Genomic DNA, 21,080 nt, shown 5'->3' with positions numbered 1-21,080 from the left:
TATTTCTATAATATAACATATAAGCAACAATAGCTATTAGGTAATTTTCTATTCTTATGTTGCCCTTAACTCTTAAGTTATTAACTAATTAATAATGAATTTGTTTTCTTAATACTAATAATTAATAATTTGTATTCCTAATTAAAATTTTAATAATATTAATAAAGAATTCAATTTTGTCAAACATTGAAATTAATACCTGTTTTATATTTGTATTTATGAACCTACATGATTAGTTTAATAAAAAATATGTTACATAATGAACTAACAAATAAAGATGTTTGAATTAAATCTGATACAAAGTCATTTCACTTTATTATTAAAAATAACAAAGTAAAATTAATTCTTCTGAATAACAATTTGCAATGTTATGAGATGGTTAACTTTATTTTGATTTAGTAGGTATTTATACATGACCATATGCCCATATAGGTATCTAATAGAATACTTCAACTTGAAAATGTATAATAAATATAGATAAGTAGAAAATTAATTTTTAATACAAGATATACTAATTTACAAAATAAAATTCACAAATATTTGAATCTTAGCAAAGCCCACATAACAGTGGCGTCATTTCAGGTTTTGAAAGGGGGGCAAAGTTTTGACCGGCCCATAATTAAAAAAAAAAAACCGCTCACTAACAATTACATTTTTATCTCAATACAAACAGCCTTCTTACATAGTTATATTACTTGTATTTATATACATTATACATACAAGTTGGTTATCTGAGATAACTGTGGTTACTCTAGGCATAAATAGCACACATTTTTGAAAGATAACAATGACTGTAATTAATACATAGGTATATAAAATATAATATGTAGAGGGATACCCAATATTACCTATAAGTATTTAGTATTAACTATTAAGCATTGAGTAAACAATATAGGTATACTCAATGCTATTAACTACTATATGATGACATATTTTAAGGGGAATTTTACCCCAATTTATGTCCTATTTGCACCAAATGTGGGTTAAATGGTGTTAACAAAAAATAAAACAAAACATACAGATACAATACATTATTATATATTTATCATTAATTATAGTTTTTTAAAAGTTGCTTAAAATTTAAATGCTAGGCAGTGACAGGATATCTTCTTGTTTTCATAGCTCCAAACATATCAACAGCTTGATTTAAATTTATCAGTGAAGCTGTTTCCTTCTCCACGGCTATCACTAATAAATCACTCAGTCGTTCATCGCCCATTGTCAATCTTAAATGCGTTTTAACAAGCTTAAGCGAAGAAAAGAAACGTTCATTTGAAGCAGTTGAAACGGGTAAAGTTAAGAGGATAGTTATGATTTTTAAAGTTTCTGGAAAAGCATTAGGAATTTTGTTTAAAATTTTGGAAATAGAAAAAATATCGTTGTTACTTTGGTTTGTATTAGAATTTTGTATAAGGGCTTTAGCAGATTGAAATTCAGATTCAAGCAAGAGGCTATTAATGTTAAAATGTTGATAGTGTTTAAGGAAGGTATTTAAAAAAGAACAATTGTGATTAAAGTAATTAGGACTAGAGGAAAGAAAAACGGAACAAGTTAAAACAATAGCATTATTACAGTCACTGAAGCGTTGACTCAACTCATTTACAAATCTAAAAACAAAAATAAGTACAAAATTATCACTAACTGCCATACATTACTGTGTAATTTTAGTTTAAAGTAACTTGAAACAGTTAAAATTATAAAAATGTTGATACGGTTGAATGTGTTAAAAGTTTATGCTTATTAAATATAAAGTATTATTTAAAGTACAAATTACCTGTCAATTGCAGTATAAAACAAATATTTTGGATTGTTTGATTGTAAATTTTCATCAGTATCAATGCACCGTTTAGAATTATGTCCTATTGTTGATTGCACAAAAAAGTCATTAAGATTTTTATTCAAAGTCAGTGGTCTTCGATTTCTTCTACTATTTTCTATAGCTATTCCATTTTTTTCAGCAATTAATTTTGCTGAGTTATTAATATTTTCCCAAAAAGTATCATTGTGCATTTGTTTAATAGACTCTTTTGTACTATTTATTAAATTAACTGCCACGGATTGTATCACATTGGAATTTTGGAGTCCTAGAGAGGCACAATGGACTGTTTGTAAAAGAGCTTCCATGGAGAGTGAGGTTAATATGAAGGGTAAAGTAGACATTTCATTTAAAATTCCAATAGCTCTTGCAGTTTGATCACCTTCATTACTCAGAACTGAAAGAACTTCTAACAATTCAGAAAAACGCATATTAATTTTTTTAATTGATGTGTACCAATACGCCCATCTTGTGTCTATCAATCTTTCTAAATGAATAACATCAAGATTTTTATCTTTTTGAGCTTTGACAAAAAGCTCATACCTTATCTGGCTGTTCATTATAAATTTATATAAATCTTGTATAGTGTTAAAAAAATTACTAATATAAGGTATATTTTGAAGTGTTTGAACTAAACATAAGTTCAATCGATGGGCATAACAGTGAATATATATGGCATGAGGAACTTCTGAACGTATTCTTTCTTGAACCCCTGAAAATTCCCCACTCATCACGGAAGCACCATCATAACATTGGCCAATACAATTCATTTTGTCTAGTTTATTTGTTGATAGTATTTTAAATATTTCATTTGCTAAACTCTCAGCATTTGAATTTTTCATGTGATAGCACCCAATTGATTTTTCACAAATGTTAAAGTCATTATCCACAAATCTTAACAAAAAACTCATTTGTTCTTTTTTGGATAAATCCTTTGTTTCATCAACCATAATAGTGTAAAAACCAAATTTATTAATTGAACCTAGTATATGTTGTCTTGTTAATGTAGCAATAATTTGAATAAAATCATTTTGATATGATGGACTAGTATAGTGACCATACCGGGACTGTAACCGTAACTTCATCTCATCACTTACAAACATTTCTAATATTTCAATAAAATTGCCTTTATTTTTTGATGATACAGACTCAATGTGGCCACGAAAGGCTAAACCTTGTTTAGATAAATAAAGTGCTGCCTTCAGTAAAAAGTGGACATGATTTCTATTTTCATTAATGTTTTGTTGTCTAAAATTAATTAATTGGTTTGCTACCGAATGATTACTATTTGTTTGAACTAATTGATAATCACACCAACGCTGTGTAGAAATAATATGCCTTTCATACCTGCTATGCTTAGCTAAACATTTCGTTATTTCTTTCCAGTTTTTGCATTTAGAACCATAGTTGACAAAACATTTTTGAGCTGTAGTTTGTCCAGATGCTGACAGGTTAGCAGCAAAGTGACGACATGGGAAACAAAATAACGCATCATTTGATACTGAATACTCTATCCAATTGTACTTTTCATAGAATTTACAAGAAAACCTTCGACCATTGATGGCAGGAAATATCATTTCAGGCTGTACTAGTTTATCACTTTTAGTTAATGATATGTCTTTGGGGTTTTCAGGTCCTTGTAGAATACTTGAAGGTAATTGAACCTTGAAAAGTAATTGTATTTTTCAAATGATCACTTATTTATTGTTAAGAATTTAATATGGTTATACAGAGTAAAGGTACCTCCTTAAATAAAAATTTATTAGTACCAAATATATGAAGATTTATAACAGAACATTTAAAACAGATAATTATTCAATGCAACTCTTTTTTTAAATCTGATTTTTAATAGTAAATAAGAAAATTAAAAAATGTAATAGACAATAGTTAATACAGTGGGCTCCGCTTAATGTGATCACTGGTTTATAGAATCAACCGTTTATTAGAATCAAAAATGAAAATCCCAAACCAAATTGTATGTTATACTAATGTTAAATTGACCTTTTATTAGAATCACTAGGTACCGGATAATTGAATCACTTTTATGAACAATCTTATCGTTTTTATGGTATTTCAAACAAATAAACACAAAAACATGAATATTAATTTTAATTTGATTTCATTTAATTTCAGGCTAATATGGAAATTAAATTGGTAGACTGTCAAGTACAATCTAAAATAGATAGCTTCTTTAATTTGTTTTAAATATATTTATTTAATTTTTATTTTTATTTAAGCATAAATGTACACCTAAATATAGAACTATTAAATAAAAAAATTTAAAATTTTATGATCAGTGATTTGTCTTATTAAATATAATATAATAAACAAATTATTTTTTTTAACATTACATACAGGGTTAGGATCATCAACTAAATATTCTTGATGATCTTCATCTGGCTGCAATTGGCTATTAGGACTAGGTTGTGTAAACTTACTACCCTATAAAAAACATTCCAAATTTTTTTATGTATAGTTTACATTATAAATTAATTATACTCTAGTTACTCTATAATAATAGTACTCTAAGTTATAATAATATCAATAAGATTGGACAATATGTCCAATTGTCCTATTATAATTTATTAATATTACCTGAGGTTCAACTGGTTCAAGTTTTGAAGATTTTTTTGTTATAGCATTAAACATGCTAGAAATGTTTTGTGAACAATTATGAGCAACTTGTTCCAGTTTTAATTTCTTCCTCTCCCTAGCCTTAGCTGCACCACCAAGAGATTTCTTCATTTTCAGTCAAAATCTTATTAGGTTGTAAAAATTAATGCGGAAATGTATAAATTATAAAATTGAAAAGAACGTCAAGCGTGAATGGCTAGTCGAACAGTGAACCAATAAACAAGGAAGGTTCTTATTATTACTAATCTCTGTTAAATACCCACTCTGATAACATAAAATAATTATTTTCAATTCTATTTTTAAACTTATAACAATGAGTTGTCAACAAGCCCGGACCGGACGTATACAAGCCGGTCATGCATTTTAAATTAATCAGAAATCTGGGTTTTTATGCTGAATAATATTATATACTTATTAGTTATTCGATAACATTTTAATTAATAATATTAATAAATATATATTTTATACGAGCAGCGGCCCACAGTGAAGGCGGGAACCCGGTATCCCGCTCGTCCTGTCCACATCTGCACATACAGAATACAGACGTCAGATACCTTATAATTATTTACGTTATTTATTTTATTTAGCAATGAAATGAATGTTATGCTTATGATTTTTGAATCATGTTTGCGGGCTTGCGGCCCAAAACTAGCACCATATACCCCACCCGGGCCGGCCGGGTCGACCGACCCGATAGTAGGCCGCCAGCGGCCCGCTGATGACAAGGGGGGGGCAAATGCCCACCTTGCCCCCCCCCCAAATGACGCCACTGCCACATAATGGTTATGTAACCATTTTTTTTTTTTTTTAGAATTTAAATGATAAATCCAAAGACAAAATATTGGTGAAATGTTTATGTATTAACTGTTAAATAAGCAATAAATGTGTTGGAATAATAACAAAATAATCCATTTGTGAAAATAATCAATTTTTATAGCTCTATAATAAATGAAAATTAAAAAGTGATTTAAATAAAAATAAAAAAATGCTATTTTTTGTTAATAAATAATTGATAATTTAAGCTGTAATCTTAATTTTAAAGGCAAGTAAAATATGATTTATTCAACACATCAACAGACTATGCAATTTTTAATACAGGTAGAAAAACACGTCAGAAATTGGTAAACACGTATTAATTGGTAAAAAAATATAAGTAAAAGAATTTGTACACATAGAGCCTGCACCGCAACTAAACAAGTCAAGTGCGACATGAGACTTAATTTATCGTTATTTATAATTAAAAATATTGTAATAAACTAAATAAACTTTGAAATATTTCTTAATAAAGCATTAGATAAATTATATTCGATTAAAAATACAACAAGTAAAATCAGATTTTTATTCATATTTCTATATTTAAGAGGAAGTCATACCTGCAGCCTTCGTGCTTTGTCTTACAAACATAATTTTACACATTTTCGTTCAGAATGATCAATGTTGTGTGATTAGCTTAAATATTAAAGTGAAATAACAGTAATACAGTATTTTAATTTTTAAGTAAGTTGTGTAAAATATTTATATTTAAAAATGATCATAATTCACTTAAAAATTAAAATACCGTAACAAGCCGACGAGAGAACACAGATAATGTTCTTACCTTTAAGTTTGATAATAGCCAATAGGTTATTTCACTCTAATATTTAAGCTAATCACACAAAATTGATCCTATACTGCACAAAAAATTGCCATGGTTTACGTTTGTAAGACAATACATGTGGGACGTGGGTTGAGGTTGTGACGTATTCTTAATATTTATTATTATAATTAAGGAACGGATTTGGATGTAAATTGCATTTTTTTCTGAATATCCGAAAACATTTTCAAGTAAAAAATTAATTTCATACATCCAGGAATTAAAAAAATGAAACTTTTATTTTTTATTTTTTAGACATTTTTAGTACATTTATATGTTTTTAAGTCATTTTTATATAAAAAATGAATAACAATAAAACATTTTATAAAAATTTAGTTAAAATTATAAAAGAATAAAATAAAATATTATTTATTTTGCCGTGTCGTACTTCTATTTTTATTATTTGTTATGTTTTTATCGATCAGATATATATAATAGCGTCGCCACCTATAATACGGTTTTACAAACGAAATTATTATTGACACTTCGGTATTTATATACATGTATGCAATTAAACAAATAATTAATAAGAATAAGAATTTGTTCAATCTTAAAAGTATTTATTTTTATTTTTAAAAGAATTTTTTTAAAAAAAATGTTAGTTACGAGTGCATTAAATCGTATTTTTAAGGCATTTTCTTGTTTTTTAGAGCATTTAAATCCGTTCTCTAATTATATATAATAAATAGCTAGAAATGAAGTTGTTATTTTTGAATATGTTAATATGTATCAATATTATTAACCTTTGTCCTTTATATACCATTTCGTTCATACCTTAAAATTATCAATACCTTAAAATAGATCAAATTTTTATTTAATAAAATAATATTTAAAAATATTAAATGGTACTAGATGTCTATATCCAATAATATTCTAATTGTTTATTATATTTACACAATAAATACATACGCATTATAATAAAGTAATGTTAAATGTTTTCCTACTTACCAATTTTAATTGCAAAGCTTGAATAATACAATTATACAAAACGTCTAAGCTCAAAGAAACGAATGTGATAAATGATCCATTATCATATTTAGTTAATTCATGTAATAATAAAAATGACAAGTATTTATAAATTATTAAAATATAAAATATATAATTATAACATATTATTATAAATAAAACCAGCATAAAAAATATATATATATATAAATAAACCACATATTTTATTGATTACAATCATAACAGCGTTTAGCGGCAGTAGGACCATAATAATATCAACATGTACAACCGTGATGGCGTGATTCAATGATATTTTTAGTTTTTACTTCTATGCAGTTATTTTATCTACATTTGTTTTAATAACGTAGACGCGTTGCGATCTAACATTATACATATAATAACAACAGTATTGAAGATTTCTATTATAATTTATCTTTCTATTTTACATTACTATAAGAATTAAATTAAAGAGGGCCCGACAGTAGTAATCGGGGGCCCGGGTCATAAATACGAATGGGGGCCCGGGGTGCTACTTGGTATATAGCACCCTGGGCCAGTCCGCCCCTGAGCCACCGCCACCGCCACCGTCATATTAAATCAGCGCGTTCTTAACTATGGCATAGTTTGTGGTAGTCGGTAGAACCGGTCATCGGCGATGCCTTAATTCTTATTAATTCTTATCTAAAAATCCAAATTAGAATCAAAACAGACGTATGTGTAGTTTTACTGGATTTTGTTTATAAATAATTTTAATTTTGATTTTATTTAAATTTACAATACTTATAATACTTATTTATTATATTTAACAATAAACTTGTTTGGTAATAAATATAATAATATTCAGTAAAATATTAACATGAGTACATTTTTATTGGATTTTAGGTAGGTAGGTATACTTATTTTAGCGCTTGCCTGTAAGGTTTTACCACCGCACGCTACTGGCGCGAAGCCTTAGCGTGACGATAGTCGCTACTGGCGACGGCTGCCCAGTATATTAAGAAATATACTGGTATATGCTGGTCTTTGCTCCGCTTAAAGAAAAACTGGTCGGCTGCCAACCAATGTATATCCGAAGTCCTTTCGAAGAAGGAGGCTGAGGAAAGACGCCGTCAAGCCGACAACGCCAATGTTTAACCTACTTATTTAAGTGTATATGTTTTGTGGGCCGAAGGTCAAAGTAAGGAGGTTAGAGGCTCTCTCATTTATTGTTAATAATTATATTTGTTATTGTATTTTTTGTATTGATGATAATTGATATCCAATAAACGATGGTCACCGGGAGGTGAAATGACTTGCGTCGGTACAACCCCCAGTGTTCGGTTTGGCATGTAAAAAAAATAGTATATTAAGGAAAAAAAGACATTTCCGTTATATCTCTTCTATTATTGATAGGAGAGTGGTCACCTTCACTTGTTGTCAGAATGTTTTAAAGAATTAAACAATAAAATTAAAATAATAATGGTATATTTATAATCGTTCTGCGCGCCCGGCCCAACTCGGCGAAAGGGTGCAGACAGACTACTGCTAGACATAAGACATACATAAAAAACATATAATTATTAATCGATTTCTTTTGTCATTTGTCGTCGTGGTCGGTCTGAATCGTCGGCCGACGCACACCGACAATATATACGCAAAATAATAAAATATAAAAATAGATCGAATTATATAAAAAGTCGCCGTGCGTCGTGTAGACCACGGCGATAACATAGAATAATAAAAAACATAATAATAATAATATTTAAAAACACTACATTATATTTTATAATAGTAATGTGTACCCTTGACGTCTACAACTACGAGTATCGAGATGTCCTCACGAGGTTTCTTTTATTATTATTATAATTATTATTATGCAATATTACTAGGGTTAACAACCTGCAGGTTACCCAACGTTTTATATCAGTCCAAGTTTTATGCCGTTTGGTTTTCTCTGCCTAAAATTAAATTTAACGTAATTTTACTAAATTTTGTATATTTATTTATTTCTCGTCTTATTCCTATCTTTTCATACTAAAAAATCTATGATTCTCCGGCTTAATAAAGCCTCAGCTCGTGGTTGGCCACCTACCAAAAGTGCAAAATCAGCAATTGGGAGCTACGCAAATAGTAAAGCGTCTCATGTTGAAAGTTGGATATACATATACAAATTTCTGAGAAAATCCATCAAACTCACCATTTTTGATTCAGCCTTTAAAGCTCTCTCCATTACTTCATTGTACACAGATAATGGAACCTGAAAATAAGAAATTACATTCGAAGAATGTTTATTCGCATACATGGATAAGCGTAGAAGATACAAAAATCTAAAATGTATGAAATACATTTTTTTTAAACTTTTAATATAGTCTACTAGTCTACATGTTTTACCGTCGATTCTCCTTGTTTTGTCATATTTTGTTCAATAGTTGATGAAATACAACGTTAACTATCCAGTAAAAACAAAAGAAAGAATGAAATTCCAGTCTCGATATTTAACTCAATCACGGCGTAGAGAAGATTCGCAAAAATTTACCATCAGCAATGGTTGTAGTTTACGACGAAAATTTAAAATTAAAATGTCTGTTATGTGAAATAAAAAATTAAATATTGACTATTATTTAAATTTGGTTGCTAGGCAAATTTAGACAAATAGTAAAATAAATAAAACGTCACGCTATTCAAGACCTTGTATAGGTTGATAAATAAATAATATCAATATGGAACAACAAAATTAACAAATATAGAAAAAAATGTACCTACTATATAATTAAAACTATCATATTCATCATTTTCTATGATAGGAAGGTTAGGTTACCTACGTTTCTTAAATCCCGTGTACATTTTTAGTTAAAAACTATTCAACATAAATTCAAAAACATAGTTACTAAAAGTAATGTTTAACAATCAGACAATAGTGAGAAGTATGAAAAAATATATAGTTTTGAATTAGCAATGCGTGTCACAATTTCCATAGTATTATTAATTTACCTACTTCTTTTTTCACCAAAATGTGAAACAACCAGAAACCTTCAAAGTTTTTACTTTGCATAATTTCCTGTGGGTGATTCAGTTCATATTATTAAAATTTAAAAATCTGTAACAATAATATATGTTTTGTTATTTAAAAAAAAATAGTTTAGTTATTTTCTAGTGTAGTAATACTAATTATTTTATTTCCCGTATCGACGTGACAACATTGGTCCGCCGCTCTGATGTGTCGTAGTGTCTCGTTTTAGTGAGATGTGTTTAATATTGTTTTTTTTTGTAATTTATGAAGTATTGTGAATTTTTTATCATATAGATATTTTGTTAATACTTAGTCGTCATTTTTCTAGTACAGGGGGTCTATTTTTGAATTTGATCGAAAATAACGAACGAATTACTCGTATACGAATTATTCGTTCACTGATTTTCGATCAATGAAAAACCCTTATTTTTGAATGATAATCTAATAAAAATGAACGAACGGTTAGTGTACGAATGAATATTGTTATAAAACTTATGAATATACGTTGGCGTCACTGTTTAGTGTTTTATCACAGCTGTTATTTTAAAAATACACGGATGGTTGAAAAATTCGTTATACATCTATGGAAAACATTTTTACTTTTATTTAATTAACATTAAAATATGTGCCCGTGATTATTGTTTTGTTTGCTATACGTGAATAATTAAAATAAATAAAAGTTTAAATTTCAATTTTTTTTTCAATTTCATTTTAATGAGTAAAGTGACTGAAACACCCAAAGGGCAAAAATATAAGCGAGGAGCAAAGAAAAAATTTGGTTGAATGGGTCGTCAAACATCCACAGCTAAACACAAAAAAGTTTTCAGCTAATTTTACATTAAAAGATTCCCAACGGCTTTAGGAAAATGTGACCATTATTTTAAATTCATGTGTTGGCGCAACTAAAACATGGCAGCTTTGGAGAAAAGTAAAGAATACATTTTTTTAAATAATTATTACACAACATTTTTTTAATTATAAATTATTTAATTACTAGTGCTACAATGATATAAAGTGGTTAACTAAAGGAAAAGTCCCATCTAAGGCGTTAATAGCGTTATATAATAAAACGGGAGGTGGTAATGGTGATAAACCGGACAGCGATTACCTTAGTGAAATAGAAAACACGGTTGTAAATATGATTGGTCCTACAGCAGTTCACGGTCATGAAGGTATCATGGAAGCAGAGGCATCAATATCTTTTTTAAACGAGTGTAGCGACAACACAATAAATTTGCCTTTAGGAGAAAATGAGTTCTTATTTTGTAATTAGTATTTTGTTATATCGGGTATAACTATATTATATTAGCCATCAACTACACTAATATAATATCACGAAAATGAATAATTGTGGAGCATATAAATTGAGACATTTTCAAAATAAACTTTGTTAGAATGAAATTATATTTTTATTTCATTTATTTAAAAATTATAAACTCCGTTAACATAAATTTAAATACTCCACAGATACATATTGTTCACTAATCATCTTCGTTTAATAATTAGTACCATTAAGTAGGTAGGTATACCTATAAATTTCTCTCTGTCACAATTTCTTTATTTATTTTTATTTTTAGATTATTTAATGAAATTCCAATCGTCACTGAAAAAAATTCACCGATATTTGATATTAGCGTCGAAAAGAAAATAGACAGATTAATAAAAGTATAATATTTTAATAATTTAGCTAAAAATATAATTTATATATAAGCAGTTAATAATAATAATAATAATACTATTTTACAATTATATAGGCTAGCTTGAAGCTTCGCTAGTTTTGGTTTTTTTTTACATAACAAATTATAATACTTAAGATTAATTAGATTTTAGTAAGCACATATATAATATTTAATTAGTAAATAAAATTTACACAATTTATATTAATATAAATTATTTTAATAGTGAATTGAAGTCGAATAAAAGTCAAATATTAAACACAACGGTGGAAGCAACTACACACTTGGGCAATGTTAGCGAACAATTGGTAAAACTGAAGGAGAGTTATTATGAAAGAAAATTGAAACTGAAAGAAATTGAAATTGAAAACAATCAAAAATATTATTCTGCAAGTTTGGCTTTGTAAAGCAAACTGGCAGAAGACTTAAATAGTAATGTTATGCATTTAAATAAATAAATACTTAATGTTTTCTTCTATTCTATTCTATTATACCTACCTAAAATTAAGAAGTAATAAAACAAAATATTCTAAAATATGATTAATATGTTAATATCATGTGAAATATTGTTGGATTATGGTTTTCTGCATGTCTCGACCAGCAACCAACAAGGGATTTATAGCTCGCATTTGTTCGTTATTTACATTTGGAATAACTCCTAGATCGTCTTAGGTATGTATTTAAATTTAACAGTTATTACCATTCAATGCATTTTCGGTGGTGTAAAATCGTCGATTTTCATTCCCTCCGAGTTCCAACTCTCCAAGATTTCTAATAATTTGCAGATGATTTAAATTAAGTAATAAATCAATAATTTTACAAATAATTAATTTATTTATATATGCTCAAAAGTCAAAAGTGTGTATCGCTCTGTTGTTAGTAGAGATGGAGAGTAGGTCACTATAATGGATGTGTTAAATTTGAATGCAACGACTGATATCATTGTATACGAAAAACGACTCTGAACGGAGATGATTTGTCAGTAAATGGTAATTAACAGGATATATTATATTATTACCTATATTTAAATTGTAATATATCGTTATTTTACGCGATTTCGTAAAAAATTAAATTTCTTAAGCTCAAAAAACTTTTTCTTTATCGACGCTGGAATTTTTTTTTACAATTACTTAAAGGAAAACTTATGGATAACCTTGTATTGGATATTTGAACCTTAAGTATAAATCACAAAAATTTTATGAATTTTTAACTTAAAAATTCCTTGCAAATTTTTGCGATTTTGATATATGAATGGGGCATCAGGGTCAAGTGTAGTTTTGAATTGAATAGTGCCAAAATTCTTATCATATCGTAACCATGTGATTTTCAAACAATTAACTTTTTCTTTTTTGAAATCCAAGTTTATTTTAATAAAAGTACTTGATAATATAGCTGAAAATGATTTGTAATTGTCCATTTCATTTCAACTACTTTAAGAGGTATTTTGCCTCTCACATTTCTCACAAAATTGTACCAGTCTATGGGTATGGATATTTCAGAATCAGATAATTTTTTAGCTTTTTCTATTCTTGCATGATCGGTATCACATTCTAAATGTGTATGACCTGGGACAAGGAATTTTTGATCAATTATCTCCAAAGAGGGATGATTTTGAATAGCCAACATAAACATAACTGCTACATTTATGTTACGATTTTGTCCAGCACAAGTATCAGAATATGTCACCAAATGAGTAATTGAATTGGGTATTTTTTCTAAAATGTATTTATATAAAATTGAAGCAATTTGGTTTGATCCACGTCCAGCCAACGCTTCGTGCCACATATAACAATATGTTTCTCTAAGTCCAATATCTCGTATAGTTTCATTGTAGGTCCAAAGTTGACGTTTGTAGAAAACTACATTTGTTTTCAAATCTGGAGTGGGCAAGCATTGCTGTAAATCAAAAATTATAACTTTAAGATTAGGAATAGTACTTAAAAGTTTCTTATCTTCTTGTTTTGCTTTATATGCTGCATCTACCATATATTTGTGATTTTGATTCATGGTATTTAAAAGTTGTAGTTCTTCACCATTAGAGTGTTTTGATTTCATATTGTATTCATCTCAAGTTTTACAAGTATCAACAGATGGTAACTTAAACTTAAGTCCTGTTTCTGCAAAAACACTTCTATACAGCCAATTTGATGGATAACTTTCACCATTTTTAGAACATTGTTCTCTGTAGAGATCAAATATTTTTTGAATGTTTAAATTATGTGATAAATATAAACGACTAGTATTTTTTCTTGAATAGTGGCTTTCAAAAGCAGGAAAACTTTGAATATGATTCAAAATTTTTACTCTTTCTTACTGTTGAAAATTTTGTGATTTACCTTTCCCAGATTTAGGTGAAATCCCTGTTTTAGATTTTTTTTTTTTTTATGAATGATCACATCTAGTCTTCCACGCCCTACACCATAAACATTTTGGAACATTTTTTTGCACACATTCAACATTTTACCATTTACTTGTAGACTATACAAGACAGTTATAAGCCTATTATGGGTGGTTCTAGTTGCTGATTTTCTGATAAATGTAGTTATCCTTTTCTTTTCCTCTATTTGAATGCCATCCATTAATGTTTGATCTTGTGCTCCTAAATTTCCTAATCCGTAGAACTCTTCAAATATTAATTTTGGAAATCTTCAGGGCAAAGATTAAAACAATTCTTTTTACAACACAATTTGATTGTCCTAAATATTTTTTTTGGTTTCTGTTTCCCATTTCTGTCTTCATATTCTTGACCAAGATATTTACAGTTACTCATAAAATTACGTTTACCTTTTTTGTATCAATTATTCTTACTTCATACAACATGGCCAATTTCATCACCATCATCATGTATAATATTTTGGTTGTTTGCAGTTGACTCATTGCTTTGTAATTGTAATAATAAGCTGTTGGGATTGTTTTCAATCATACCTGCTACTTGATATGATGTAGATGGTTGGTTAGTGAAATAAATTGTATCTGTTGATATAAAATATTTAATTAGTTAATAATTGTACTGTTTATAATCTTGAACCATGTTAAAATTGTACATTACCTAGAGCAGGGGGTCACCAAATGGCGGCCCGCGAATGCATTTTAACCGACCCGCAGACTGAGAGGAAAATCCAATAATTTAATACGTACTTATTATAAAGCGCGACTGTTGTAATAATAAATGTTGCAGGTAATATCTTATCTTTGTACCAGGGGCGTATTTAGATATTTTTTTTTTTTTTTTTTTGGGGGGGGGGGGGGGCTATGGTATTTTCTCCAACTGAAATTCCCCAATTCATCCATTAAAAATAAGAGTTAGAAAATTAATACACAATTTTAATTTTTGTTATGATTTTTAATGTTTTCAAAATATTAATAATGAAATAATATATATAATAATAATAATAATATAACAAATCAAATCAAATTTAAATTTCTTTCTTTGCCACTGTTAGCAAATTTATCTAATAAAATGTCATCTGGTATGTCAATGTCTCTATGAATAGCTAAAAGGGCAAGTCCCACTAGTCTGGATTCTGAAGTTGTATTTCTTAAATACGTTTTGAATCTTCTCAACGTCGAAAAGCTGCGTTCAGCTGTAGCGGTGGATACTGGTATTATAGCTAGTATTTTTAGTAATTCATACATGTTTGGATACATTACATTATCACAGACACTCAAAGCTTCTATAGCAGTTGTGGGCCTTAAGTTTTCTTCAATATTCTTCCACTTAGCTTGCCAAATTTCGTACTCTGCTTCTATAACGTCATTTAGCCGCGGTAAATCTTTTTCATAAAATTCAACAGCTTTTTTTAAATAAGAAAATGGTTTTTCAACTACAATACTTGGTAAGACCTATTGTAATGAAGTTATAGTTTCATTGTGAGGTATAAATCTTTCATTTAATGCCATCATCAAATCGTCCAAGTACGGTATAAAAATAGATATTTTGTAATATTATTCAATGTTGTTAGATGGTACATTGCTTCTATTTCTTTGACTGTTACAAATACGAGGCATTTTTGGTTCAATATTTAGCTTTTCAGCAACATCTTTGGCTTCTTTATAAATATTGTTAAATTTTAAATCAACGTTTTCTCTTATGGAATGAAACACAGAAATTACATCGGAAACTTGATTAAGAGCATTAAATAAATCAATATTTTTGCTTTATAAATATTTCGATAAATTATAAGTATAACTTAATAATTTACTAGACACACAAATAGATATTAAAAAATTAAAGTTGCAAATACAATGTAAAAGACTATTAGCTCTTTTTGAAGAATCGGTCCCAGAACATTCATTTTGCACTTCTTCTAATGCAGCAACAACGGGTTCTACAAATTCTTTAAAAAGCATAACAGCTTCATGGCGCAACACCCAGCGAGTTTCACATAAAGATTTCAATTTTGTAGATTGTGAATTTGGTTTAATTTCTTTTATTTTATTTTTGAGGACTGTAGTTCGTTTTGCCGAACTGTTAAAAAAAGAACAGCATTCACTTATTATACCAAAAGCATTTCGAATATCTTGAGATTTTTTCGCATCCGATAAACAAAGATTAAGTGAGTGTGATACACAATGTGTGTATAATGCCTTTGGGTACATATCTTTAATAATTGCCTGAACACCTCTAAAACGACTACGCATTGCTGCAGCCCCGTCGTAACCCTGACCTCGCATTTTATTCAAATCAAAACCAATTTTTTTTAATGTTTCTTTAATCGTGTTAGCCAAACCTTCACCAGATGTATCATATACCGGAACGAATGTAAGAAAATCTTCTCGAATTAAAAAAACCTGCTCGTCAACATAACGAATACATAATGAGAATTGTTCAATTTAAGAAATATCAGTTGTTTCGTCTGCAAGTATTGTATAAAAATTAGTTAAAGTGTTTTATAAAAATACTGTTTTGGATACGAATTGCTAAAATGTCCTCATTCAAGAACTCTGATTTTTTTTTTTGATATCGGTTTTTGTTTTTAATATATTCATTTTACGTACGGAGATGATTTGTCAGTCTATAGGATAATTAGTATAGGATATATTATATGATAACTTATATTTAAATAATTGTGATGTACAATATTTTACTTGATTTCGTAAACAAATTAATTTCATATGCTCATAAAAATTTTTCTATATTGACGCTGGAATTTTTTTTATAGTTATTTGAAGAAAAAGTTATGGATAACTTTTTGTTGTGTTTTTTTAATCTTAGATATAAATTATTACAAAAATTTTATGAATTTTCAACTTCAAAATGCCTTGGAAATGTTCGCAATTTTGATATATTTTGTAAACATTTGAACTTTTAATTAAAGCAAAAAATGTGACTAACGATTTTTGATTTTTTTTTTTTTTTACTACCATAAGAACAACTTATAATAAACCTTATATTAAATTTTAAAGATTTTTTGAAAGCCGAATTTGTTTTATCGTTATTTCAAGAAAAAAATTCCCGTTTTTCCGTTACTTTTTCAAGGTTTTTTCTGACGCTTTTGAAAACTACTACGCAGCATATTTTACTTTTGACCACAAAGTACCAACTAGATTCAATTTCCTTTTCAAAGAGGGACTGAAGTCAAAAATCAAAGCACTATTACTACTCTAAAACGTGACGACAGACACAAAATTAGAAATAATAAAAACATTCATACGTACATAAACATAATAAAATAAAAATTTAATGAGAAAATAAGTGTGACAAAATTAAATTAGTATACCTAACAGTGATTCATGTTTACTTGCTTACACGTACATACCTACTTAGATTTATAACTGTAAATAAATAAAACGACAAACATAATCGTAATACGACATTTTATTTTGAATTTTTTGCATATTTTTCAATAATTTTATCGTTTAGTGTATATAATAGGTAATCTATTTTTCAGCAATTACAATAAATTTTTGTTACCAAATTTCGATAGATAATGAAAAAATAAATATTTTTTTTTAAATAGGATTTGATATATTTTAAATACACACCAATTTCGTCTATTGGTATCTAATATTTGAGATAAATTTATGAATACATATAGTACATTAATTTATATTATTTTATACATTTTTTATTCAACTATAATATGTTTAGTTTTTTTTTTAATGTACGAGGTAAAAAGTATAAAATTGTCAAATGTTTATATTATTATATTGCATTTTAAATAAACATAAATTGAAAGTAAAATCGTATTATTTAAAAGGTATTTTTTTTTTTTAATTCGATTCGATATCTATATTTATTAAAGACATATTATCTACATGTTTTGACGATTTTAAGTGTGTATTAGTGCATGCTTTTTTAACTAATTTTTAATACATGAATTTCCGGGTCATATATTTAAAAATAAAATGTATTTTCTTAGGTTTAGTATCAGAGAATACCAAGGTATTCAATTTAAATATTTGATAGACAAAAACATTTTTGGAAAAATGGTGGAAGACAAATTTTTTAAATTATGGGGTTGATTTACGGCGTGTTGGGGCTAATGATGGGGATATTCTTCGTTGCAATAGTTATATTAACTATACTTGTGGACACATTTTTGTATCAAACTTTTTGGCAAGACTTTTTTCTAGCATTACCTACCCATATAATTTAATACTTCGGTCTCATAACCACAGCTATAGGTACTCGTACATTAAAAATCAAGAATTTGATGCGTTGGAAATAATAAACTTTCAGTGTCATAAAAAAAAAAACAATAATTATCCGAATTTGTAGCATGAAATGGTTTAAAACCATCAAAATTAATAATGTATGTATTTATTTATATGAACGAATGTAGTGATTAATATATTGATTTGTTTAATTTGTATGTACATTTATTATATTTATAACTATAAATTAAATTGTAATTATATTTTATTCATAACGTTATATTAATCGATGGCGATGACATTACTGTTATTTGCTATTTTCTGGTGAATAGTATTATTCTGCAATTTCAATAATTCTATAACATGAATAATAAATTAATAGTATTTAATTTCAAGATGTTAAATTAAATTAATAAAAACTATATAATATGGCACATAAAACAAACCATTGATAATCAAAAACATGATTTTAAATTTTAGAATAATACACCTACCTTCGTTTGCATGAAAACTTGGTGAATCTTTAGCTAAAGCTAAAGCTAGTTACTTCTTACTTCTCGAAATTTTAGGTATTTAAAATAATACTTTTGTTATCAGCATGAACAGTGAACACCAAACACGTCTTTTCACAAACTTACGAATAATATTTGACACTTTATAAATAATTACGTTAAATAATAATATATTATTATTATAACAATATTAACAACTGAAATAATGAATACTGATGCCTGATAATAATGAACAAATATAATTTTATTATCATACGTAGGACTCGTAGGAGTATTTATTTTAAACACACATGATATTGCTTATTGCCGCTTTAAATGAGCAAAAACAAAGCAATAACGGGTAAATAATAAATATTATTATTGTAAAAACCATGATACAATAATAAGAATAGCTAGTGTCAAACAATGATAAGAGCTATAAATAGAAATGGACAAAAGATGATACTCGTCGAAAATCAGCATATATCAGGGTTTGACCAAATAAAAAAAAACATCAATTTTGATAAGTGAAATGTCATATAATGCCTCAAAATAATTTGTCATTCAATGAAAGATATCATTTATAATTGTTGTTATAACGTCTTTGATATTTGAGCTACAGATACCATATTTTGACATAATAAAATATAGAACTAAAACAAAATTTTATCATACATAACCTCAAAATTGAATTTTTCCACATATCATGTTTTGTCTCTCAACCACAGAAATGTAGATTCAGCTGATATTGAATTTGGATCCACAACAAAAATACTTTCAGTTTCATCTAATAATTGAAAATACATAGATAGTTAGATTTAATATTCAAATCTTATAGGTACAAAAAATAATGTTTAAGATATGAATTACTTGTAGAAATGTAGAGTTAGCCAACTTAGAATTTGTATCTACAGCAAATGTTAATTTAGTAGGAATGCATTCAGTTTCACCTAATTAATAAAATCACACAAGGTTAGATTTTATATTCTTAGAATACTTTATAGATTCAAAAATTTAAATTTAAATTATTAATTACTTGAGGTAATAGTAGACATAACTAATTTTGAGACTGGGTTCATATCAAACGACAGCGATTCAGTAGAAACCATACTTTCAATTGCATATTATAATTGAAAACACACATAGATAGTTAGATTTAATATTTATATAACTCTTTATAAGTTCAAAAAATAAATTTTAAAATTCAAATTTCTTGTAAAGTAATATTATGGATACTGGATAGTGACTATTTATATTAATTACATACTATTTATGTATAATGAGTAGTGACTAGAATAATTAATAATATAATATGCGTTATTGTCTTATATTTTAACAACCTATATAACAAAATAAAATAAAATATTCTTACCTTTCACAGGTTTCAGAGGTTTTACACTTGTAGAAAAACTAAGTTTTTTTTACTTTTGTCATTTGCACATTTAAGCAATTTTGCTTTTCTATCTCTTTTCTCTTTTCAGAACCAGCTTTGTGTTTCCTTTTATATATCACGATTCACAAATCACGGACTCACGGTTAAAATAATTACGGTTAACGGTTAACAGACAACACTACAATAGTAATAACTAACAACTTAGGTACAAGATGTCAATTTGAAATGAACCATTCAACCGACAATGTTGTATTCAAATCTTTAAAGCCATTAAAGCTTTAAGGCCATGATAACAAATAACCATATTCTAAACAAAATATATGAACAATACAACGTTGTTGAACTATAAATTATTATTCTTGTAATTTGTATCATTTGATTATAATATTAATAATTATTTATCATAGATAAGAATTCTGAATTTAGAACGGCTTGATTATAAGAACATATTATTGACTTTACAAGTTATTTATAACCTTGCGGGCTGTCGCCTCATGTGCACGAGTACAATACTTACCCAAAATATAATAATTCAGTAACAATCAGTATTCAGCGGTAATATGAATACCAAGTTGTACGCATATGCCTGTATAATATAATATAATATTATTTAATAGTCACAAGAATTGATCAATTTTACACTATTTATAATCTATGAATACATATTTGTATATAAACAGCTCCCTATTAAATTCGTAGAATGATAATAACAATGTCATTATTTTAATAATTATTGAGAATTTTTCAAGGTTGTAGTCAATAATACGTTTCCTGATTTGAAAGAAAAAATATTTATTTCGTATTTCTATTTACTCTAAATTAATAATAATAATAAAAATAGGTACAAAATTAGGGGCCCCCAATTACCATAATTAAACCGGGGCCCCTTCCGCAATTGCGGACTAG

At 27.5% G+C, this 21,080-nt stretch overlaps 1 protein-coding gene and 1 pseudogene across 1 annotated transcript; both read right to left on the bottom strand.

Annotated features, from left to right (window-relative positions):
* Positions 1 to 1,087: 1,087 nt before the first annotated feature.
* Positions 1,088 to 4,561, bottom strand: LOC132924734 (zinc finger MYM-type protein 1-like). The gene is made up of 6 exons (XM_060989180.1): positions 4,412 to 4,561; positions 4,172 to 4,258; positions 2,418 to 3,480; positions 1,775 to 2,303; positions 1,387 to 1,607; positions 1,088 to 1,326 (listed from the first exon to the last, which is right to left on the bottom strand). The coding sequence occupies exons 1-6, from the start codon at positions 4,559 to 4,561 to the stop codon at positions 1,088 to 1,090; spliced, it is 2,289 nt and encodes a 762-aa protein (XP_060845163.1).
* A 10,537-nt stretch (positions 4,562 to 15,098) lies between these two features.
* On the bottom strand, positions 15,099 to 15,701 carry LOC132924325 (52 kDa repressor of the inhibitor of the protein kinase-like; annotated as a pseudogene).
* Positions 15,702 to 21,080: the final 5,379 nt, after the last annotated feature.

The sequence above is a fragment of the Rhopalosiphum padi genome, chromosome 3, assembly GCF_020882245.1.
Source record: "Rhopalosiphum padi isolate XX-2018 chromosome 3, ASM2088224v1, whole genome shotgun sequence".
NCBI lineage: Eukaryota > Metazoa > Arthropoda > Insecta > Hemiptera > Aphididae > Rhopalosiphum > Rhopalosiphum padi.
The sequence above is the reverse complement of the archived record's forward strand: the minus strand, read 5'-3'. Positions and strand labels throughout refer to the sequence as shown.

Coding starts and splice junctions, on each gene's coding strand:
- LOC132924734 (XM_060989180.1), bottom strand. CDS start 4,561: ATGAAGAAATCTCTTGGTGGTGCAGCTAAGGCTAGGGAGAGGAAGAAA. Junction 3,481..4,171: donor TAGTTGATGATCCTAACCCT/GTATGTAATGTT, acceptor TTACTTTTCAAG/GTTCAATTACCTTCAAGTAT. Junction 2,304..2,417: donor TCAAAATATACCTTATATTA/GTAATTTTTTTA, acceptor TTATTCATTTAG/AAAGATTGATAGACACAAGA.